Source organism: Molothrus aeneus, chromosome 4, assembly GCF_037042795.1.
Source record: "Molothrus aeneus isolate 106 chromosome 4, BPBGC_Maene_1.0, whole genome shotgun sequence".
Lineage (NCBI taxonomy): Eukaryota > Metazoa > Chordata > Aves > Passeriformes > Icteridae > Molothrus > Molothrus aeneus.
The window spans coordinates 51,807,803-51,833,712 of record NC_089649.1 but is presented as its reverse complement, the minus strand read 5'-3'; the positions used below and the strand labels follow the sequence as shown (position 1 = coordinate 51,833,712).

General features: G+C 35.3%; 1 protein-coding gene across 1 annotated transcript in view; it reads right to left on the bottom strand.

The window, feature by feature from the left end:
• The window catches only part of ARAP2 (ArfGAP with RhoGAP domain, ankyrin repeat and PH domain 2), a 108,920-nt gene that overhangs the window by 81,930 nt on the left and 1,080 nt on the right, over positions 1-25,910 (bottom strand). The window contains exons 2-8 of the mRNA XM_066549174.1: positions 19,959-20,029; positions 18,960-19,039; positions 14,324-14,406; positions 13,171-13,527; positions 10,164-10,233; positions 4,224-4,344; positions 1,386-1,567 (exon numbers count right to left, since the gene is read on the bottom strand). Of these exons, the coding sequence (XP_066405271.1) occupies positions 1,386-1,567; positions 4,224-4,344; positions 10,164-10,233; positions 13,171-13,527; positions 14,324-14,406; positions 18,960-19,039; positions 19,959-20,029 (964 nt within the window). The remainder of the gene's footprint in view (positions 1-1,385; positions 1,568-4,223; positions 4,345-10,163; positions 10,234-13,170; positions 13,528-14,323; positions 14,407-18,959; positions 19,040-19,958; positions 20,030-25,910) is intronic.

The window sequence follows — 25,910 nt, the reverse complement described above, 5'->3', positions numbered from 1 at the left end:
CGAGGTAAGGACAAGGTGAGATCACTCACCAATTACTGTCACTGGCAAAGCAGATTCAACTTGGGCAAATTAGTTTAATCTTTATTTTCTATTACCCATCCAACCAGAGCAGAACAATGAGAAATAACATGAAATCTTAAAATACCTTTCCCCCACCCCTCCCTTCTTAATGGTCTTAACTTTGCCCCTGATTTTCGCTATCTCCTCCCCACTCAGCACCTTCCGGTGATGGGGAATGGGGGGTTGTAGTCAGTTCGTCACACTTTGTCTCTGCCACTCCTCCCTCCTCAGGTTTGCCATGCAAACCCAATTACAACATTCTTGATTTGCTGGCTGTTGACTGACCTCAAAGAATGTACCTAACTACTAAAACTTCCTTGAAGTACAGTAAGTAGAAAGAAAAACAGGTCTTCCTCAGTCTCTAGTTTCCTGCCATAGCCTGGGAAAGAATGATAAGATTTTATATCAAACATTAAGTGGACCCTCAAGCACACCTGAATAATTTCACAGAGAGGGTAACAGGAGAGGAAGTGAGATCAACTCCAAGAGACACATCTGAGACAGGGATTTGCCTGTAGACAACTTTGAAAGAACAAGGCAAGAATGTAAAAACACCTCCCCCAATGCCATCCCAGGTTCCAGCTACTTGAGGGTAGTGAATTTCCTCACAAAAAAATAGCACCTGCCATTTAATGTCAATAGATTTTTTTTCCACTAGTTCACACAATTATTCATTGAACCCAACTATCCCCATTTATTCCCTGCCTACAGCACCCTAGAGAATTCCACTTTATATTATCATATAGTCATGCCCAAAACAAAACTAAAAGCGCTAGATTTTGGAAGATGAAAAGACAGGCCTACTTCACATTTTTTAATACCTAATTTGTTTTAAGTATTACAGTGCACAACAGAATCTGGCCAGTCTCTATTCTTGGAAACAAAAGAACATCATTTCTGAACATTTCCCTGAAGTATCAGTTAAATACCACAATGTATTTCTGTATAGCACACTTTCCAGGGCAGTGTATTATAAAACACTGAAACCACTGCACAAAATAAGTCTTCTGATTAAGTTGAGTGCTTATGGCCCACATTTTGAGAGTGAATTAATCCCAGCCCTGACACTAACATGTTTTGACACTCAGAGCTTTTCACTTCACCTCACTATATATTCATTTTTTTTTCTATTGTACAACAGACATAATGATTCTTTGCCTGCTTTGTGAAGCCTTCTGAGAATTTCAGCAATAAAGCACTACATATAATGAGATATGCATTTATATTGAAATGCACCTATTCACAAAGAGCCATCAATTTCCAACTCACTATTTAAAACCATCTTTATAAGCTTTCATTCACAAAAAAGCACATGAAAAATTTACCTGCTCATTTTTGCAGATCCATACAGTACTCCCCTGAAGTAGAATAAAGATTTTGGTTTTGTATCCTTTCAGCTCAAGATATCCACTTTTCTCAGGGATGACAGAAGTTCGAGACTGAGAGTTATTATCAGACATCAATTTCAAGGCATTGAGCATTGTATTAACCCAGTCATTTCTTTCTTCTAAACAAGAAAAAAAAGTTAGTCAAAAACAGTTAGTTAAGCAGTAGCTTCATTCTTCTCTGCACGTTGGTTTTCCCAATGTCATTCCTATGTTGGTTGATAGTACAACAATGCCAAATAAGAGAGAACATCCACGTTGACAAGGCGGTGTAAATAAAAATAATGAGAATCTGTACCAATGGAGGTGTTAGAAGGACAGATATCCAATTAGCTCCCAACAACCAATCCAAACAAACTGATGATCGAGATTCCTAAATCATGACTGCTAGTTCTGAGATACTTTATTCCAGACAGCTTAAAGACTGAGGTGGCAGACATGTGGCATGATCTGGCACCTTCTGGAAGCCAGATCAATGGGAAAGAATTACAGCATTACAAGTTATGTAAGCAGAAACCAGAGAGCCTAAATATGGTTTTTCACTGAAGAGGCAAATCATCACCACTGATATTCCATGCTTGGCCATGTTTTTAAGAAAAAAATGCTTGGTAATTTACAATCTATTCCATTAAGGTGTGGTGTTTAAGCTTGACATTGTCAAGGGTACTGAGTAATTAAGAAAATGTGTGTTTGAGCATCTTTGCATGCATTATTAATGTAACATCTTACAAATACATGAACACAAGGAGGTGAAGTAATAAAGTTTCTCTCAGTCTCATTCACTATGTTCAGACATTTGACTGGACTAAGATCAATATACTTTAATGATGAGTAGTCCAAATGAATTAGGTTTGCTTTATGCGATTGGAATATCATGAATATTTCAACTGTTTGCTCTGAAAGAGCCAGATCACAAAATATATTGGGGGCAGGGGAGAGGTAGAGGGGGAAGGGAGGGATTGGAAGTTCTATTCATAGTATGTATGAAGCTAGCAAAATTAGCTTGGAAGACTGCAGGGAGCACCACTGAAATAATAACCTGCTTACTTCATAAATGGTATATGTGCAACATACAGTACAGCAACAAATACACAAATTTAGGTATCGTAAAATACTGTGTAGAAAAGGAAGACAGCAGCCTGACAAATTAGCACAGGGAATGTGATCCAAATGTTCCTGTAAAAAATTTTGGTTTAAAATACATATATGCTGTCTTGAAATACTCCAGTAATATTTTCAAAGTACTTTAGTATAGCTAAGGGCATCAAATTACTCTAGAAGTGTCTTTTTTCAATAGTATTTCACTCTGGTGAAACAAAATCTCACTGCATCTGAGCAAGCTGTACTCTAATTCACTGCTATCCCTTGTCTGGTAATTTATTTTGCCCACAAAAGCCCCTTTCCAAACCATTACATATAGTGCTTTTTCCTCTAGATATTTAAATCCATTTAAAAGTAATGCATTTCTGATATCTCCAAATACATGTAAAGGTCTCAAATTCAAGATCTTTGAAAGAAGTTAAGTACCCTTTGAATAGTCCCAGAGCAATTCCTAAACACAAATCCACAGAAGTAATAGCATCAAGTAACAGTTTTGTTTTTAGCACATAACAGAAATCAAGCAGTGTTTTTTATATATTTTACTGGAAATATATCATCCAGTTCTGGACCACATTCCTTATATGATAGTCTTTTCTAACCTTAAGTGAACAGCTTTACAGACATCTTACTATGTCCAAAGATGGTTATATACTGTATGAAAATGGAATTTCATGTATAGCAAGTGGTTGGTCTGAATATATTTTACAAGTCAGCATAATTTTTAACACTTCTATAGTATCCAAGGCAAAGGTCTAGAAAAAAAATTGCAGACCCCCAAAATGTATTGCACCAAGATGGTTATATTATAATTTATGAAAAAAATTAAAATAAATATAGAAGAGAAATGCAAAAATAATAAATATTTTTAAACTCAGCTAAGAGCATAAAAATGACTGAAATTATTTGAGCCAAACCTGATAAGGATTTGTTCATTGATGCTGCACTCCTGTTACAGCCTGCAGGAAATGTTTACTAGCAACTATAACCCATAAAAATGGGATTTGATAATGGAAATGCTGAGAGGCCCCAGAGCTATAATGGCTCTGGCATGTACTGCTGTAAATATATATTGCACAACTCCTTTTTTCTAGGCATTCATTTTTATTTGACTGTTTCCATAAATAAATCATACATGCACTGATATTGATTCCACATATTACAGCTGTAGGTTGATAAAGCATTCAATTAGAAGGCATACTAACTTCCTTGCTACAATGTACATTTGTAATCTCTATCAATACCTGGATGAAAATACTGTATAGGACAGAAAACTTTGGATTTCCTTCAATCACAGCAACACATCCCAGGCATCATTCATTGTCTCTTTGTCAATTTTTTATCAAGTGGTAACTCAGAGATGTCTGAGAGCACACAGGCTGTAAGAGCTGCTAGTGAGACTTGAGAAATGTTCAGACAAATTAATCTTTGGGAAGTATGGGGGAGGAGGCAGAAGAGTCAGGAAAACAGTCTTCTCATTTTGATATTTGAAAAAGCCATTGCCCAGCAATTTCCACTGTTCTAACAAAGTTCAGAGTTATCTCCAGTTTCATTTTATGAGCTTAAACCAACTCCGGAAATATTTCTCATAATAAAACAAGCTATATTTCACAAACAGAATCTATCAACAGCAATTACATGGCTTTTTGGCAATTTCTAGAAACACACATTTCTACCTACCTTCCTTATCCACACGGAAAACAAAAGTCCTATGGGATGTGACAACTTCAAACTTATTCTCCCCATGAGCTCTTACTGTTGCTATTGCAGAGAGCAGTATTATTCCTTTTGAGAACACTTCCTGTAACAAAAAGGCAGTCAAAATATTTAATTCTCAGAGAATTTTAAATTCCTCTGATGTAACACTACTTGTCACAATGTTTAGGGAGTTCACCACACATAATATAACTGAGTAAGTGAACACCTTCACTACTTACCAACTTCACTGTTCTGGATCTATGCACATCTACTACCTTCTAGAATAGAATAAAATCCCATGATGAGATAGATTGTGAATATCTAAGATTCAGCTTCATAAATTATCTCATGACATTAATATTGCAAAACATAACACTTTAATTTACAATTTTATGCCAAAGTAAATTACATTTACTATCTCAAAGAGAAGTTATCTGAAAATATATTATTAATATACTTGTATGATAGAATCAGACCTGGGAAAAATATTATACTTTCTCCAGGCAGATAATTCCAAACAGATTTGCTGCTCCCCCCACACCTTGCCACTTTAGTGGGTAGCCAATAAGAAAAGTAAATTCACTGATTTTATCCCTAAGTTTGAACACAAACAAGGGCACCACACTGGAAAAATACACTGTCCCATCAGTGCTAACAAGAATGCTCTAGCTTGGGTCAGGTATATGCTTTCCTGCTATACGTGTGGACTGGTTTTGGCTGGGATACAGCTAATTCCCTTCATAGTAGCTAGTATGGAGCTGTGCTTGACGATAGAAATAGGGTTCACAGCACAGGGATGTTTCAGCTGTTGCTGAGCAGTGCTGAGACAGAATCAAAGCCTTTTTTGCTCCTTGTCCCACCTCATCCCTGAGGAGGCTGGAGGCGCACAAGAAGATGGGAGGTGATACAGCCCAGACAGCTGAGCCCAGCAGACCTGAGGGACATCCACACCACACGGCAGCATGTTCAGTACATAAAGCTGGGGGATGTTCACAGCGATGGAGTTTGTCTTCTCAAGTAACCATTAAGCAGAATAGAGTCCTGCTCTCCTGGGGGATGGCCAAACACCTGCCTGCCCATGAGAAGTGGTGGATGAACTCCTTGGTTTGCTTGTGCACAGCTTTTGCTTTACCTCCTAAAGCCTGTCTATCTCAACCCACAAGTTCTCATGTTTATTCTTCTGATTATCTCCCCATCCTAGCTGTAAGAAGAGTGAGTGAGTATGGGGCATGATTGCTGGCTGAGGTTGAACCACAAAAATTTGAGGTCAGCACAAATTTTCCCAATCTTTTTAGATTACCAACTAGCTATTAGGACAACTGAATGGAACACAAATGCAAGCTAGGAAAAAGGGACTGCTACAAGTACTTCCTGCAAGTAGCTCATCTTTTAAACTAATTACCCTAAGGGTTTGGGGTGGGGGTTGACAGGAAGGAAAGCTGAAGGAGACATGCACTTCAGAAATACATCTGCATTATTTCTGGATTCCAGAGTTAATGCTGCTCTTGTCTCCACTAAACTTTCATAAATTCATTTTCTGACCAAGACAAGCCAGATATACTGATAAAATTTATGATTCAGATGCAGTAATAGTCCAAGTCAGCTTCCCATAAAGAAATTGCTCTGTAATAACTTCCCTCCCAAAGTATAAATTATTATAACAGACAGACTTCATACAAGCACTCGAGGAACATTGTAAATGTGAATCAGAAAGGATACACTGGATCATTTTTTGTTTACTGATTTTAATATGCTAATGTTGTTTCACTTTGTGGTACTAATACATGTCAGCAAAGGTAGTTTAGTGATAAATAAACAGAAATATTGAAACATAGCAAAGCAAGCATGTTACTACAGTTACACACAAGGAATAGTCAGAATGACCATAGAATTGCATAGCTATTTTCATTATGGCTGTATTTGTTAAAAGAGTGATTTTAACATATTTTAATGAGGTTGGATATTAAGTTAACCACTGATCCTTCCATGGTAAAACAAAATTTTTAGATCTACTGTTTCTGTAGGTGTTAAGTTATAAATGTTATGGTGTTTGCAGGCATCTACTGGCTGTATTCGGTACTACTGCAAGAGAATAACAGACTGCTGGAAGTTACAACTATTTTATTTCATTTGCTAAAAAAAAGTCAATTTCCTTTTAAGCTGAGCATAGTTTTGCTTTGCTATTTAAACAATAATCCATCATCCTTTTTAAAGCTTTGTTCTCCAAGGCATACATATTTTCAAATACAGTTTAAACCATAATAATTTATCAATCTATTTTTCTTGTGCAGCAGCTTTTCTTTCATGTGCAAAAAAAATGCCTGTTAAAAAGCTCTTGTAGATCAAGATACAATAACTCTTTGAAATACTCCAGACTAGAAATTAGGTGAATTATTTAAGAATATAGAAAACAAACCAAAACAAACACAGCCAAGAACTTCACAGCTATTTATTCTGTTACTGAGTGGTGTAAACTAGTTTTAAAGCTGCTAAGAATTCTCTGACAAAAAAATTTCCAGCAGGGAAAAGCAAAATGTTTGGGTTTTTGTATTGGCTGTTTAGCAGAAACTTTTATTTTCAAATAAAGCCCCACATCACCCCTTGATGGTTGTGATTCAGAGATGAGCTAATGGATCATGGAAAATACTTTTTTTGACTACTTTGGTTTTACTTCTACAACAGATTAAGTATGACCTATTTCAAGAATGACAGTGATTCATCTGTTTTGCAGTGAATTTCACTCTTTGTAATGTTCACTTGTACTGTGACACAACAAAATATTGAAGCTCTCCACTTGAAGAGTGAAATCTTTTTCCTAAATCACTAATATATTTGTCAGGCATGGTAAGCTGTTTTAAATAAAAACTTTCAACATAACCAGAAGTTTTTGCCTTACTATAAAGTGCATGGTAAAACACCAGATTTCTGCCAAAAGTAGGAAGAAACTTGAAGCAAAACTTGTGCATATAGGGCAGCTGAAAAAACAACTCAAATTCTACCTTCCCCTCCTCAGTTAACCACACTCTTTTGAGATAAAGCCACATGGGATGTTGTTCTGATTGCATCAGCTTTCTCAGGACCAGGAACACAGAAGAAATGAGAGCAACACAGATTCAACCCAAAACTTTCCCTAGGTCAGATGCTGTTTGTTAGAAGTTGAATCCTTTTTTTCATGTATGCAGATACAAAGAAAAGAAGAGATCTCTATCAAGCAGAAGTTGATAGACAACTAAAACAAGGTCAGAAAAATATGTATAAAATTGGTGTTTAAATCATTCCAAGTATTCATATGGGCATTTTCAGGGATAATATTCTCTGTGTCTTCCCCCTATAGTTTCTGGTTATTTCACTCTTCATTAGCCATGCAGTACACTTCCCCTTCTTGAGAACCTCACTCCTCTCTAGCTCCTAATTTGAATGACAAATAGAGCTATTTAATATCAGTAGTGTTTCCAGGTAAAATAAACAGTTCCATTCCACTGAATCTAACCTTCTCTGCTTGTAATAAGAATATCAAGCATGGATTGGTTTCCTTCTGAGAACTACTTTTAATTGATACATGAAACCAAAAGTATAATTGATTATAACATGAATTTCTTCTATATACATGAAACCGAAAGTATAATTTCTTGTCTGTGTAGAACGTCCTAAGACAAACACAGACTAGAATAGACAGAACTTGCCATTAAGTTCTAAAATTAAAACAACAACTTCCCCACTTAAATATATAAATGGCCAGCTATGTAGTAGGAAGGGGGACATGCAAGCCCTTGCAAGGGGCTCAAGCTGCACAAAGGTCTTGATGGGTCTGCAAATAGGTGTTTATAATGTCAAGGTAACAACACAAAGGCAACAGGAGCAAAATGCTGATATCCATCTTACATGAAATATGAACACCCTAGGTGTTGAGACAGTGATCCAGCAGAGACCACTACACCAAAAACTCATTTTCTTGAGTGAGACCACTGCTCGTTCAGCACAATCCCATTGGGCACTAAGAAATACTGGTGCCCAACTATGTTTTCCTCCTACCTGCAAACTATTTTGAGTTTCACCAAATCCTCCGTTCCCAGAATTTTGCTTCAGGCCTTGCAGTTCTCAGATATAACATTTCTTCACATATCTGACTCACCAAGTTAGCAAGTCAGACACCCAAATTTGGTCAAACTATACACAGAGACCAATCAGCCTCTCCTTCAATACCCAGAGTGAGGCTTGGATTCAGATTCCAGCAAAAGTGAGACAAAGAGGCTTCCACACAAGTGTTTGCCAAGCTGCTGATAGCCTAACCTACCACACAGACCTTTTAAATAGAGGATGCAGAGTTGGTGGCTTCCTATGCATCATGTGACACACTAAACATTCAATTCAGCAGAAGGGAATATTTCTGGAATCTCTTATAACAGACAGACATGTAACAAATGCTATTCTAGCATAACTGACCTCTAAGTAACACTTTCAGTGATTTTCAAAAGGAAGAAAAAAATAAAAATAAATTCCCAGTGCAGATAAAAGACTAAGTTCTTTATTAGCATTTCTTTCCCTAAGTATGCTACAGATAGTGTTAGGAAAATCCCATTTCTGTATTTTTTTTTCAAGTCTTTCTTCATGATCAACCCTGCTTTTCTGCTCCTCTGAAGTTGTGGGATCAATACTGCAAAGGGGTACCATTTTTTGTCACTGGAATGCAAACATTATTCTCCTTATTCTATTGTTCCCTTCACCTACAAAATCGAGTCTTCTACTGTAAGTGAAGGAAAGTAGGCAAGTAAAAACAGATTGTTTCAAATTTGCAATCAGTAAGCAAAAAGACTGATGTAAATATTTTTGACCTTTTTCTTAGTTCTCCAGCCCCGCAGAAAAAAAAAGTCTCATCCTACTTCACTTCTTACATCTCACCCCATCATAAGGCATCTATAGATCTCTTACCACCAATCAGCACACTGTTTCAGAACTTTTACCTGAAACTGTATTTTCTTCCTAATGTAATACGCATCTTCAACAGGAAATAGCCTTTAAATAAAATAACACACATGCACAGGGAAGGGAGCCTCAACTTCCCTTAACATGCATATTGTAAAATCATCTATCACTTTTAAGTCTAAGAAGGTCTTCGCTACTTCCAAGAGGAAATATTAATTATTAAATCACAGAGCAAAAGAAAAAGGATTTTGTAGTGCTCTGAAGGGTAATCATATGGAATTCTAAGAAAATTACAAGGAATATAATCTTTGCTGAAAACTTTGATTTACAAATTCATTTTTGTATCACATATAAGAAGTGAACTACTTTAATCAAATCAGCTCATGTGTCTGCAAATGTTTCAGCAGGATTCAATCCTCAGTACAGAAACAAAACCAGCCACCTACATTGTAGAACTGGTTTTGAAAATTCCCATTCAAACCTAACCTAGTTCCATGACACGCAATTATGCACAGAAGACAAATAGGAAAAAGACATTTTTAATCAAAGAGTCAACAAGTGTATAGGTTTGGGTTGGTTTTTTTTAAATGGTCTCCCAAACTACTTTTAATTGTACTCTCACAATCTCCAGCATGCTAGGCTCCCATGACAAGACACTCTTCAAACACCATCAAATAACATGTCTCTTAGAAGTGTTTAGCATGATCCTGTTCTGTTCCAAAAACAGCAGCAGTGTCACTCTCACTAAAGTAAAAACAAATCTGATGATACCTACCTGGAAAGGTGAGTAATACAAGCCCTTCTAGGAAATAAAAGGATGAACAATACATGAAGACAAGGACACCTTAAAATACTTAATTACATCTCACTCTAGTATTCTAGAACTGAAAATTAACCTAGGATGGATATTCATTTCTAATTACTCAGATTCTAATTATAGTACTTTGTGTATTACACAGATGCATTTTGCTCCAAACACGACCAAAACATATCTCTTACCTTTTCATTGTTGTAATAAGAAATGCTCTCTCCATCAAATTTAACCCAGCGCTTCTGAAACACACGTTTGCTGTGAATCAAAAATTAACACAATTAATACACAGCTAACACTGGTTTTAAGAATGTCTCCGTCACAAATTATAGAGAGGTCAAATTTCTGTTCAAATGAATATTCAGAACATAGAGCATAACTTTAGTCACCACAAGTTCTATTAAGATACTTTCCAAAAATGAAAGCTGAGAACCTCAAATGATCATCTCACTGCCGTGTTTATGACAAGAACATCTCTGTTTGCTGGTATGGTACCTCCACAGTCAGTCCATGTCAACACATCTCCCCAGGACTCTGTTTTCTGGCCAATGAATGGATAGCAGCACACCACATCTCCCAACAAGTACAACACAAAATTCAGTTTTCAATGTATGTTATCAACTGGCCATCATTAATGGGAAACTTTCAGTGTGCCATTAACTCACACTATATAAAGACCTTCTAAAACTATATTTTTACATTAACCTGAAGTAGTCCATTACATTCACTAAAAATGTTGACAGCTTGTTAGTTATCATTTAAAAATGTCTCCATTCTAAAATCTATTAAACAAGCTAATTAGGCAAGAACAAGACCCCACTAATGTATTTTCCCAACATTATTTCCTTTCCTTTTAAATGAGTGCTCTGCTTTAGGATTAGTAGACTGTGATAGCTTATCAAAACTTTAATCAAATAGCAGTTCTGGCTTAATTAACTTGCATTATATGACTACAATAAATCATCATTTTTCATAACCTGGAAAGGCCAATGTACCATCTATTTTGCATTAAAATGTCAATAAACTTCAAGATTATACAGGGACGAGTGAACCTAAGTACCACATACAATGTGAGCAAACTGAAAGGCTGTAGAATTTATAGTGAATTAACTAAAAAAAGAGAGCCCATAATTAATTGCATGATTTCTAGCAATTTAAGAAAACAGTATATATTCTTTTTCCTAGGAATCACAAACTTCTGGGTGTAAATTGGAGCTTTACAAAAAGAATGGGAGTTGTAGAACAGAAGGAAATATTCTGTTGATGGGCAGAGAAATAAAATACAACAGCGCTTCAACAGTTTGAAGAAAAATTCTTTTAGAATTCGGTTGAGTTTTAATTCTTCAGATGCTTGAGAAATGGTATTTTAAGTAAAAGAAACATGTATCATTCACTGAACCACCCCTGAGACTAAGTCCTTGAAATGTAGCAGTGGACTGTCACTGCATCAAGGCTAATGACCATGCAACTCTTCTACTCAGTACTAATCACTACTAATTTTGTGGTTAACTCATTATCTTTTCCAAATAATATATTTTCCCATGGCACTTTCTTGAAGTTTTCATAACTTGTTCTCAACTCTATCCCTTCAAATGTAGCAAGACAAGCCAGCTGGAATCAAGAATTGTACTTTTCATCACTCTGCTAGCTAACTGCCAAAAGTGTTAAAAAAAAATCCTGTAAGTAAAATAAAACAAGAGTTACAGCTAACTGCAGCTTTCCAAGAGTTCAGTATCCCAATAATTCTGAAAAAAAAAAAGAAATGTGGAAACACTCTGTGGATAATTATTCTTTGAGTCTTTAGTAAAGGTTTAGTAAAAAGGAAAGAAAATAGTTTTGAGCACACTGAAATTCTGTGATGGTAAAAAAGTTTTATTAAACCTATTATTCCATCTTAGTAATCACCTTCAACAATGCACCAGTGTATCAATACAAAACAAAAATAAAAAAATATAATGTGAAATCAGATTCCCTAGAAAGGAACACAAAAAAAATGGAAATTGCTATACATTAGAGCTTCTTCCAGTGAGTTCAAATGTTTTACTCCAAAACAATAACATAACATAAATTTCTCACTTAAAAAAATTATATATATACTGAATTAGGTTGCTGATGATTATTATGGCAAAAAATTAAAGGAAAGGCCAAAAACTTTAATACCTTTCAGCACAGCTCAGTATACTGTCCTAACAAGGAATGCAGATTTATTAAGGCTTGAATAGAAGTGCAGTAGATGTATTTTAGCACTAACAAGTAAAACAGCTTTAGTTTCTAGATGCTAAGTCCTAGTGAAGATCAGAAGCAGACTTAAAAAGTAAAATTTTGCCACTTTCAATATAAAAAAGGATTCATAGAATTCATAAGAACATAGGTCATAAGAAAAATGGAAACTGAAAACTACAATTTAAAAGGAGGAAGTTAGAACAACTTATCAGAGTTAGCAAGTATTTGTGATGGAAGATCAGCTAACAAAGCATTCTTTAGTGAAAAACAGTCCCATGATAGCTGGAGTTTAAAATCAGTCAAAATAAAACAAAGAACTTACAACAGAAATCAAATATAAGATATGTTGTTGTTGTTGTTATTATTGTTGTTGTCATCTAACTCCCAAATGTGACAGAGAAAAATAATTTTCTATTGTGGTCCCTTCTCTTCATTATTTGTAATCTTGAGACTTGAGCTCAAATTTCTACCATCAAATTTTAGGCACAACAATTAAATTAAATAGGAGGAATTCAGCCCAGGTAAACTCTAAACTCAAAGCTCAAGTAACACAGAAAGTAACAGGGCTTCTAGCTACACTAATTATTAAATTACAATCCATGGCCAAATTAGTAAAGTAGTATTTCAGAATCAGAGTTTGCTTTCACTTACCTTGTGGACCACAAAAGATCAGCAAAAACGTAGCAACTGGAAATACTGGCACAACTTCATTCTCTATTTTCCCATTATAGCTCATGAGATCAACAATTTTAAGAAAAATATTTTCCCTAAGTACATCTCCTAAAAAAACTTTAGGATAGGTAACATCACTAAAAACTTTTAAATTCATAAAAGCTTGGTGCTCTTTTCATTGAAAACAATCCCCTTTCCCCTTCCACTACAAATATTAAGCAGTGACTAAATACAAACTTAATACATCTCATGCAAGCATACATTGTCACAGTTACACAATAACTACTGCAAATACCATACCCTTGAGGGGATAATTTATCCAGCCATCCTGCTTTAACCTTCTTTACTGATGGTCCATAAAAGCAAGCGTATGGTGTTATTGATTCATTTCCAGTCAAAGTCTGATCTCCATCAAATTGCCAAAAATTCATTTGTTCACTGGCCAAGCGATCAGAATCTCCACTTTGTGTCTTACTGCAAGATGCTGAGTGTGTTTTGGTTTTATTTTTCGTTTTTTTTAAAGACAAAGTATGTTGTTCCACAGTAGAATACACAGATTCACTTTCAGATTCTTCTGGTGTTAATGATGGGTCTTCTGGAGGCAAGGATTCATTTTTTGCAATTTCTTTTAACTTCTCTTTCTGATTACTCAAGTAACTGGAAAGAAAAAGTGAATTTTGCTCTTAAAATGTGTTACTACAATGCACAAGTATATAAAATTAGTAATTAGAACAAATACTGGTAAAGTATATTATGTTTATAACTTGTATAATCACAGTGAACCACAGACCTGCTAAACACAATCTATCTTATAACTATGGCCACCCTGAATCCTACTTTCTCCATTCAACAGGAAGAGTACCAAGATAACACTCCTTTGGAAGCCTGAACAGAAATTTAAAAGTAAATTCTCCTTCCTCAGAAAGCTAGCTTTGCTCTTTTGAATACTTTTGACGACTTTCAGTATCACCTCTCTCTTCCCTCTCCCACCTCAACAGGAGCCTGGTGCAGAGTGGATAACTAAGAAGCACATTAGCTCCCACTTCATCAAGCCACTGGCCACTGTCTCAGGACAGGAGTGGTGAATGTGTTTTAGTTTTGTGCTTATTTGGATGGGTTGGTTTTTTTTTTCTAATGACAAAGTAAATTATGCAAGCAGTCAGACACAACTAGCTATGAGACATACAAAAATGCAACTTGGTCTTCCTTATTCTGACTGGAGAAAACAGGGACACTCTCCAAATTCACAAGAGATTCTGAAATCTAGTTTAAAGAGTCTCAGAAAAACCACAGTGCCCAGATTTGCCTCATATAGGATGGGGTAAAGTCTCAAACAGAATAAAACAAAATACAGTCATGGTTGTGCCCTCAGAGCTAGAGATCCACTTGCAACATCAGTAAATAGCATTTTCTTCTTTACACTTTGAGTTTCTCAGTAATTCTTATTTACTACCATAGATTCTTAGAAGAATATTCTTCATTCATTCCTAGATCCAATTTATTTTCACAAGCCAGGAATTCATTTCCATGAAGTTCCTAGAAAAGAAATATATTGTAACTAACACTTGTAACTGAAGGAGTGATATTTAAATTACTGTAGATACAAATCACACACTAACAGCCTAGCTAGCAGCACTGTTCTTTCCCCCATTTTCAAACATGCACTTGAAAGCTGATTTTTGTATTCTAAGAAATGTTATTTCCAACATTTAAGCATGGCCCAAAAAACCTGATCCAAACAAATCAGATAAAGAGATTCAGTGTATAGAAATACCACTATTCTGATTTTTCTCAAGGCACCATTGACAATCTGGTTTTGGCAGGGATAGTTTATTTTCTTTCCAGCAGCTAGTAGAGAGCTATGCTTTGCATTTGAGAATGAGACTAATGTTGATAACACACTGATGTTGTTGGGTACAGCTTACTCTAAGTCAAGGACTTTATAGTTTCCCATGCTCTGCCAGCAAGCACAGAACAGGAAGCCAGGAGGGTGCATGGCCAGGACAGCTGAGCCAAACTGGCCAAAGGGATGTTCCATAGCACAGAGCATCCTGCTCTCTCCTTTCCACTAGAGCAACTATCAGCATCAGTATTATTATTACATTTTGCTTTGTAGTAATTATTAAACTGGTTTTATTCCACCATCTAAGAGATTACTTGTTTTACAGGTCTCCACACTGCAGTGGGAGCGAGCAAGCAGCTGCATTCTAGTTCTAGCTGGGGCTAAACCACAACAACTGAATATTTTTTAAGCTCAAGAGCCACATGTCATATGCAGCTTAAGCACCATTTATGATTTGCTACTGCTAGCCTATCTTTCATAACAATATTTCTTCTTGGAATAAATGTACAGCCTTCACAGAATACTTAAGATAATGGCAAATTCAAAATCCTAAAGCAAAACTGAACCCAGACACACTGAATATCTGTCATTAGGGTTTTTTGGGTTGTTTCTTGCCAATAACTTCTTCCTAAAAGATTCATCTATTAACTTTTGCTTAGAAATCTTTATCACACTGCTTTGTAAACTGCTTGCAGTGTAAAAAATGTCAAGGTTAACACTGCTCATGAACATTACATTTCACACTTCCTAAACTTAATCTGACAATCACATTGTACTACTAGGCTTCTCAATATGTTTTTCTTCATTTAAAAAAACCCTAAATTTAACATCTTCATGCTTTCTGGCAGAAGTGTTTTAATTAACTCATTTAAGCTTTCATGTGTACGTAACAAAGCTGAACAACAGCAGAAACAAAGTGGATAAGCTTTCACAACATTGCCATTTGTTTTCTGAGTAGCAGCACCTAACCTTGTACTTGAGGACTGTACCTTGGCAACATGGAAAGGCAAGACTAAAAACAGACATATTTCAAAGCAGAGGAAGTGTGCAGCAAAAATGTAGAAATCAGTCTGATGCTAGGATAAATCTAGGTGAACTGTCTGTCTTCCTCTGCCAACCAGAAATAAAAACCCACCAAAACTTAACCACCCATACATCGCAGTACTGCACTGTAGCTAAAGGGCTAAAGGGGCTAAAATCAAAAAAAGAAAAACCAACAAAAAACCAATACAAACTCCCCAACATATCAATACAAGCAACAAAACAAACCCTATAAAAAACTAAGCAAAAAGCATCAATGTACTTTGTAGACAAATTAAATAGAAAACTCAAAAGCAATCTATCAACTGTTTATCAAGTATTTCCATTGCCTGGAATCTCCCAAAAGAAATGGAAATGGCCACACTTCTCCACAATAGTTAAGAGGCTAATATCATGGTGGATGACACATCCTCAGAGTAAAAATAGTCAGTGTCCTTTATCTTCATTTGTTTATCAGGATACAATTGAAATCCATACCCACTGAAGCTACATGGTAGTACCTCTTCATGCCTGTCAAGAACCACTACAGTAACAGTTTGATGCCCTGCTTCTGCTCACTCCATAATTTCAGTGCTTGAGCAAGTGAATTCAGAGAGTCAGATAACTTCCAAACAATAACTAAGAAATGCGTTTCTATTGTCAGTAGAATTTAAGATGTAAAAGTCCACAAATGAAGACAGGTTGTAGGTAAAGGAAGTTCTATTTGCTCACAAAAATCTATTTCAAACAAATGAAAACCCAAGCATTTGCATTGTCCTGTTTACAAAAATATCCTGCAAGATGCTCAGGCTCAATACAAGACAAAACCTCCACCTCCTTCAAGTGTCTGAGGTATTACACAAAGCATTTTCTCATGAAATGCAATGCAGCCAGCCTTCCACAGTATCCCAATACTCAGCTCACACAATTTACTGAGCTCAAATTGCATGTTTAACTTAGTCTGTCTACAGCAAGAAATAAAGCCAGTATGTCACTCATGAGGCCTAAACTCATTAGAATTCAGTCTTCCTCTGGAGGAATTCTAATATACTTGACTCTTTTAGTTAGACACAACAATAAAATGTTGCTAAAACACCTGAATTTTTGTGTTGTTTTCAAATCAGCATTTTAAAAAAACCCAGTTCCTTCTTCAGGTTGCCTTTCAGAGGTTTCTCTTTATACTTATCTTTCTTCCTGACCCAAACCAAAGGTAAATTCTCTTTATAACCTTCATTCCCCTGTTCTCTCATGCTCACTTACTTCCAGTCTGTAGTGACTCATTACCTATTTATACAGTCACTCCCTTCACAAAAGCCTATAGAAGCCTTTTCTTTACACCAATGAAAGAGAAGGAAGGGTGATGGCTAACTTACAAGCCCTTAGAACAAATTTCAGTCTTAAGTATAACAGCATAACACCTTTTACTCAATATGGACAAACTATACTCACATGACTTAACATGAACCAGGAGCAATAAGCTCTAAAATCTCAGATACTTTACAGTGTTACCTAATATTCTTCTGTGTTCCTAGGATATTTGCTTCTGCTGAAAAAAAATCTGAAAGTGAAATCTATCTCAAGATGTTTGTTACATAGTTCTTCTTTATGACCTTTGTCCACAATTAAGTGCTAACAGAACTAAAATCAGCTATGATGTTTCCAACAGGCAAGTGATAAACATAATGTAAGAAACTGTTCACATACATGGAAGTGATATTAAAATCCAAGTCTTCAGCTCAGGTAAAAGATGTCACAATACACTGCATTAATCATGATTCTACAACCAGCAAAATAGCAATTTAGTTTCAAGCCGTTAATCCAGTTTAACGGCATGGTATTTTTGTACTTTGTGCCTTTGTAAGATAAGAAAGAATGCTGATGACCTTTCTGGGTAAGCTTTTTCATAAACAACCATTTCAATGAAATGTACAGAATAATGCTAATAAGTAACAAGAGGGCTAGGAAACTTCTTCTAGAAAACCAGCTTAGACCATTGAAACAATTACAAAGTAGTTAAATTTTTAATTTTTAAAGACATTGGCACAGACAACAATAACTAGCACAGACAAGGCATTGAATTCAAGGAAAGAAAATGAACACTCAAAGGTCAGCTTTGCATGCACATAAGAACAAGTAGGAAAGGCAAGGTATGATTTTATGTGTACTGTGTTAAAAGGTCAACAACAACAAAAAAAGCATAGTATACATCCAAAACAAAGTATGCATCAAGAAGAGATTACTTTTATTTCTATAAAACTACTCTCATTGGAAGACAAAATTTGAACCATCTTCTTATATTGATCAATTCTAAAGAAATTAGAATGGGAGAAAGAAAAACCCTAGACATCCATTTGAGTAGTTTTTATTTTAGTCAATAGTTTACAATAGTTTAAAAATGAAACATTAGACTGAAGACCAGGACAGAAGAATTTTCTGTTATCTTTAATTCTGTGGCTTGAGACTGGCTGGAAAAAGTATAAGTAATCACAGAATCAACAATTTCTGGTCTGCCTCCTGCTGAGACAGAAGCAGGAGCTGGAAACTAATGGCATTTGGCAGATGCCTCACTAAGCTAATTTACCTCCCATATCTCCCTGCACGTGATTCAGAAGTCTGTCCACATGTCATCTGTGGCATTCACACCAACTACCAAACCAAACAAAAATATTCACTTCAGAGAATCCTACAAGAAAGCAACTTTCAGGGTATACAGCAAGTTTAGGTGATGCATGAAAAATATCATGCAAGAACTTAAAAGTCCTGAGAACTTTAATATACGGGAACTGAAAAAGGGCATGGCCAAATACGACCATCATATCACCTAAGCTAATGTGCAAGCTGCTTTCACAGGATATGCAAAAGTCTGTGCAGAGATACGCAATCTTGATCTGCAATTCTCAGATGAGAAAAAAAGCCACTTTTAGCATTCTTAGTAAATTCTAACAGTTTCAAATTTCAACAGCTTAACCTCAATTATGAGCAAAGAACAACCAAAACATACACTCCAGCTTCTTATTACTACTGAACATACAAAGTGTTTCTTGGGATTAATAAAAGTCATTAGTCCTCATACATTTATATCATAAACCTTCTGCATATACGAAAATGACAGAAATCAAGTACTGGTAACTAAAAGAGCACAAAAAAAAAAAAAGGCCAGTGTGAAATACCCAGCATGAAGATTAAAATGAAGACCGACTATATACATTCAGGCTTCTCAACTTACTTTAGCATCTTTATCGTTGTCAGAAATAAAGGTTTCCCCATATGGAGAGATAACGGGTGGCTTTTCTTCCACTGAAGTATCTTAAAGAAAATAAATAAAGAATAAATAAATAGATACAGTCACACAGTGCTCTACTGTGTGAAATGTTCTGCTAAAGTCATAAAATCAACAAGGGACACAGATTTTGCAGCTTGCAATTTCTCTGTCCTTCCCAGAAAAAACTTTGAGGAACGAGAAAAAATGTCCTATTTCTACATGAGCTCCAGATACCTTCTTTTCACCAGAGACATTAACACTATTATTATGTAATTTGAATATAACTGGCATACAGGGATTTTCTTCTTTCCTATCCTGCATCAAGTTGAAATAAAAGAACCTTCAATTGTCTAGTCTAAGAAGCAATAGCTCCAAAGCTCTTTATTCTGACTTTTAAAAAATACCAAAAATAAATGACCACAGAACTCTTTTGTGCACCATCTTCATTTTGTCACCAAGTATTTGCTTAAAATAAACACACATAACTTCAAAAAAGACATTTTTTAAATATGAAAGAAGTTTCCTGCTGACTGCACAAGACTTCAAAACACTTCAGTAAACTATTTAACACAATAAATTTCCTGTTCTTTCCAGGAGCTATGAGCACTTATAAACAAATTAGGCAGCATTAGTCAGGAATATACTCCTTATATCTTTGAAGAAATGAACTCTGCTTAGAAAAATCTGGATATAATATTAAAAACTTAAAACACTAGTCTAAAAATATATATATTAAAATAAATGAGGTGTAAAGAATAGATTTTCTATTTTTTATTTGGACATATTCAAAAAGTAAGTAAAAATGCAGAACTGATTCAATCCTCTCCTACCACATAATTCTTCTAGACATTTGAGATGCCCAATATTTCTTAAAATCTGTAAGTAATACTTATTTTCGACAACCAGTCCAAGGTTTATTTCTCTTTAATATTCAAGAAGTAAATATCAGCATGCTTAACTCACTGTTTTGTGAAATTTGCCTCCCAGTGCAAGAAATATTTACAAGGCCCATATTTCTTCTTCTCTGAAGGGAACTTGAACAAAACAAAGCACAGAATGAAAACATTAATTGAAATTTCCCAGAAAATAAGCAAAACCATCTCATGCAGTTAAACAATTAAAATTTTATACAAATATAGAAACAATAAGTTTCAAATCTTGGGAAATTTTCTGACTTTTTTAAAGTCACACAACAATGTTTTCCTCCCCTTATGACACTAAATATACTTCTCTGATCCTAGCAGACATCTCACATTCAGGGGGCTTTTTGTTCTGAATTGATATTAGAAACATTCAGATTGCTTGAAGAATGGAGATCCCAGAGTTTTCCTCAGGCTTTTCCTTTCCTTCTCTTTCACAATGATTACCAATGACTGTATTTAAAAAAGGATGTACTACAAAAATCTACCTTAACATTAAACTCATAAGGGGCCTGAGAATCCAGCCAGAACACGCTCCCAAACACTGAAAAAAAATTACTGTAAAGTTTAGATTTCCTTAAGAGAATTATTTCCCTCTACAAAGTTGTAAAACCAAGAGGTAAATGGCATCGCATTGCAACTGCCAGGGACACCCCTACACATTTTGCACATGGGTAAGAAGGCATCCTCCATGCACAGCAGAAAAGTTATTTTATAAGTGGCATGCTGGTCCCATGTATTACAGTAATTTCAAGTACAGTGCAATATTATTGCTACTATTAATATTTCAGGCCAAGACAGCTTTATTATCAGAACATAGGAAGAAAAAGTGTGAATTCGAAATTTTCTAATCCACCTTTACTTGTCCAGTGGTCCGTGTTACAGGTCTTTTCAGTCAAGCTCTGAATTCCCCCACTAATATATTATCAATTTTTCCTCTTACTTTCATTTTCTCTGCCTAAAATAGAAGTACTGAAGGTTCTCATGCATCCTTATAGAATATTCTGAGGCTTATAAATTCCATTTAAGATCCTTATCAGTTTTCCTAACAGTTTGTGGGTCCTCCATCATTTAAAGCCAAAGGCAATTATCTTCTACTAAAACTATCAATCTCCTAACTTTTGTTTCCCCTTTTAACATATTGAGAAATTTTATTATTTTAAGATAAGCTACATTTAGGACTTTGGACCTACTGTCACATGACGTCCAACTTGAATTACTCCTAACTACAAAATGATGTTTCTTTGTGACAGAAGGCAGGCGTTCATGAACTACTATTTCACATAATTTGACTCCATACCTAAATCTGCCTCAAAAATTTTATTAGATTAAATTCAAGATGGAAGCCACAACTTATAAAGCTACTTGACATTCCAAATGTTATCCAGGTTGCATAACTAAGTCCCCCAACGATTACTTTATAAAATCCTGGGTTTAGAAAACACAGGGTGAGTTGGGCCAGTAAAAGTGGATAATAGCCTCATTCCCATATATAACTGCCTACTCTCCTTAGTCATAACTACAATAAATACATAGCAAATACTTAAAAAGTCTGTGTTTCATCATACATTTTACTAAAATTCATCTAGTTACACCTTTTGAAGCTCCATCAGCAAACTAACTTCATGTGTTTGTGTGAACTTAATATGCTTAAAAAACCCCAAAACCTAACCTAGTGTATTTCAACACAGACCAGATTTTTTGTTGGTAGGTTGGTATCTTTTAAAAGGTATTAGCAGCATTAAACTAAATTAAGACTTAAAGATACACAGCTTTGACTTGAAGAGCCTTTAAAATTATGGAGGCTTTCCTTATGTAAAACAGTGAGTCATTTGCTTAGTTTCAGGGTGGATGGATAATTTCACCAAATAATGAAAAATAACAAGTCAGCTTAAAAAAACCAAAAAATAAAACAAAAAAAATCACACACAAAAAAAACCCCACACTTTTTTTAAAATCCATATACTTTTCAGGACTTGTGTATTCTTTTTGATCATGCACCTACATTTATGTATACATGGCACAAAATCCTGCTGAAAAACCAACTGTAGTATTTTTGAATGCTGGAAAAAGACATCTCCTTGTCATTTTTGGAAAGCAAATTTCAAACTTATGTAAATTAAAAACTATCTGAAGATATGAGTGAAATGAGCTCACTTTGAGTATCTGCTTGAAAGATTATGCATCATAAAAACCCAACAGTGCAAGCTATAAAATGATAACAATTTGTGAATGCTTAATAGAATAGTAAGCTAGTTGTTGTACAGATTAAATGCCTGGATTAAAAGAGAAAAATACTGAAGACATCTGTTGGAGGAAAAAAATTGAAAAAAATCTTATAATTGTATCAATTCATGACTTTTTCTTAGCAATTTCAAAAAGCGAATATCTCTTCTCATGAATTTTTTCAATTCAAAAATTGAGTACCTCAACCAAAATTGATGATATTCTTTATTTTGCTCTTTAATGGAAGGTTAGCGCAAGCAGTCTGCCAATCACAAAGTGTGCCAATTTTTCAAAGATATACTAATAGTTTCAATTGTCAGTCAATGTTGACTTTGTTCCAGCTGTGGTGATTATGACTCCCTGTTTTCATATATTAAGAGGTACCGGATGCAGCTTAGGCTGCACACACTTCTCTAGCACCCCATATTATGTATAAACAGGATGAAAGGTGTGAGGCACTGACTGGTCTTGCTAAATGCTGAAAGGCTGGAAAGCTAAAATTTCACACAGAACTTTGCACCAAGCTGGTTTATTCAATATACTCCTGTCACCTTGCAAAAATGTGAGGGAAGGAGGTCAGTGCCTCAAAGTCTTTACTTGGCATTCATCTGCTGAGTGTTTTAAATGAAAGAAGCTTTTGTTTTCAAACTCATTCAAGATATGTTTTCTTTTCTATCTATCTCAAGACCTAACCCTCCCATAATGCAAACACATCAAAACTGCTCTAGCGTGCTGCATTAAAGCTTTGGGGTTTATAGACTGCTAGCAGATGTAAAGTAATAATGACACTTTCCCACAGGAAAAGAGAGGGAGCAGCTTCTCTCTTCTAAAAAATTTATTTTTGTGGCAGAACACAGTAGAGATACACAGCAACACCAGCTTGGCAACTTATTAGCAATCTTGAGCACCTGTATGCTAAGAAATGGAGTCTAAAGGATATCAGCACCAAGCAAGAAATCCCAGCTATAGGATCTGCCAACTGCAGAAAACAAGTGGTGCCTGCTCAGGCCAAGCATCATTATCTATTTTACTTATTTATATCTTCCCCCATAAGCAGGATATTGCTCAGAATTTTGGTCTAGTTTTTCTTATTTTTTTTAATAAAGAGTAAGAACAACCCCACTACTGCACAAGTAACAAAGATGGGCGACATGAAAACATCTAAAAAATTATATCATTCATCTGTCTGAAATTTTATCTGCATATTATTCAGTATAAAAATCAGATCTACCATGTTATAAATCTGCTTCAGCTTTTTGTTTGAACAGATTCCTTCCCAGAATGATGCAATGGTAACTATTTCACAGAAGAGTGACTGCCAGTCGACATTATCAAGTATCCAAAGCATCTAAAACTATTTCAAAACTAATTATGTTTAATCTTGTCCTAAAGACACATTAGTGGTTAGTTCCATCCATTGCAATACTTTTCTATTTTTCACTTTGTGGTTTTAAACACCTTTTGACCAATTGGTTAACAATTCTCCAACAAGAGAGAGCTCATAATGACACAAAAGGAGAAGTCCAGCTGCAAATACTCTAGTGTAACTACATATGAATACTGAGCAACAAAAACCAGTACTAAAATCTGCACAATAACTCCACTATTAAAAAAAATGTGTAATTGTCACTTTTCTCTTTTTTTTTTAATTCTGCACCCCCCCACCAATGTTACAGTGCTGCCACACTGTAGCACCATAATTCAAAAAAAGAAATAAACCAACCAAGTATTTTCAACTTCTAAAATGCTGTGGTGTCTTTCCAGATGCCAGCATGCTTTGCTACAGGCAAGTCAGGAGCAGAAGTGAGGCACAGGGAAGCAGATAAAATTGGAAGGGAGGTAAATGCATTATTACTAATAAAAAATGACACTGTTACACCTCTACTATGGGGCACAAGGAGACCCACTGTAAGAATTTTTGTGCTAAAGGCACACAGGAGGTGATGAGAAAAGTATTCCTTGCATAAAAATTTAATGACTTTTATCCATGAATGACTAGAAGGAAATGCTGGGCTTCCCAGATTTCAGCAGGATTTCTCTGCCTCTATGGAAAAGCCTTTTTACAATACAATAAGGATGAAACCAGCATCTGTCAATAAGGCCAGTTGAGGCTGTTTGCCTATGCAATTCTGTGAGAAAGATACAATCTTTCCTGAGGTGAAAAGGTTGCCAGAAAGGTTATCAAGAGAGTTTCTGCCATGTTTAAGTTCTGATGTGAAGTTCTTGTTTAGCCTCGATCTTTGGCAGACAGACTGGTCCCTCAGCATTTCCATATTGCTGTAACTGGAGCATAAAGACGAAGAAAAGACACTGGAGCTCACAAGTCAAAATTTTGGGTAATGAAGTTAGTGTCCCAGTCACATATCAATCACTAACAGACTGGGAATTGCAGGATTTACTCCAGTGGTGGAAAGACTTCTATACATTCTCTCAACTGGATGACTGTTTCTCAAAAGACAGTGAGAAGAGAATACTCTTTTAGTATGCAGTTATGTTTTAGAGGTTAAGAATCCCATTTTGTCTCAGCATGAATAGCTTCATTAAATGAAGTAGGTATAATCATTCTACAAAAGTTAAAATAAATCTGCTCCTCACTGGAGCAGTATACCTCACTGGATAGGTACATTAAAGTTTCAATGAGCACATTTTTTTGTTATTTAGAAGACACCAATGAAGCAGTTTTTAAGGCAGACAAAAAAAAATCATTAATTGTTGCAAAGAAACTTTGCCTCTCCACCTGTTCAAACAACTGTACTACAAGATTAATTTTGACATTGCTCATAATCTAAAAACTAAAAAATGCTGGGAAATCCCTGCATTTAGAGCATGTATAAACTCGATGTTTCTAACTGCTGAGATATATAGATGAAAAACTCAAGATAAATATAAAACATTCTTAGACACGTCCCCTCCAGGCATAGCTTGTGGTTCAAAAAAAATTGAAAAAAAAATAAATGCAACCTAATGATCTGGATATGGCTACACCAACAAAACTTTGCACATGCTTCTGCATTAATTTTTCTTCTGTTTAAGACACTCGGCGAGCATGACAACTAAAACTTACTTAATAGATCCAACTATATTACAAATTACCCTGTGGGGAGGTATTTTTTGCTTAAAGACTGCAATATTGTATTGTGATTGACTACATATTCAGTGCCTATTATTTTTAACATTCCAACAATTATACCTTTGTTAAGATAGGTCTTGAATTAAGTCCCAACAGCAGATATTTTTCTCAACATTCTATCATATTTTTCGAAGACAAGCTATAACAACTAATGCTTATTCAAGAAGTAAGTGCCACTCAGTAACTTCTCATTTCAAATTATGAACTCAACCCTTCTGAAGGAAGAAAAATACACAGTCACATCACCTGAATTCTTAGAAACAGATTAAAATATTCCATAAACTCTGAAAAACCATCCACAGCTATCATCTTTTTTTTCCTCCTTTTTCCACTGCTGTTTTCCTCTGCTGGAATGTCTCAAATATTTTTATAGTAGAAACATCATTAAAAGCTAAGGTTTTGTTGTTATGAGACCACCAGCAAAAGCCAACGCATAAAATGAATAAATGGTTGCCTTCATTCTCCAAAGTTAACAATTAAATGATTATCAGTTCAGAAATGAACCCAAAAGCCATCTTGAAGTTCTTGTTTATGTTTTATAGCTTATAAGAGTTATACCTAAATCAATAAAGATTCCTTTATTTGTTCATATGTAGATGCAGAGAAAGTTGGGGCGGTTATAAGGACACACTGTTCTAA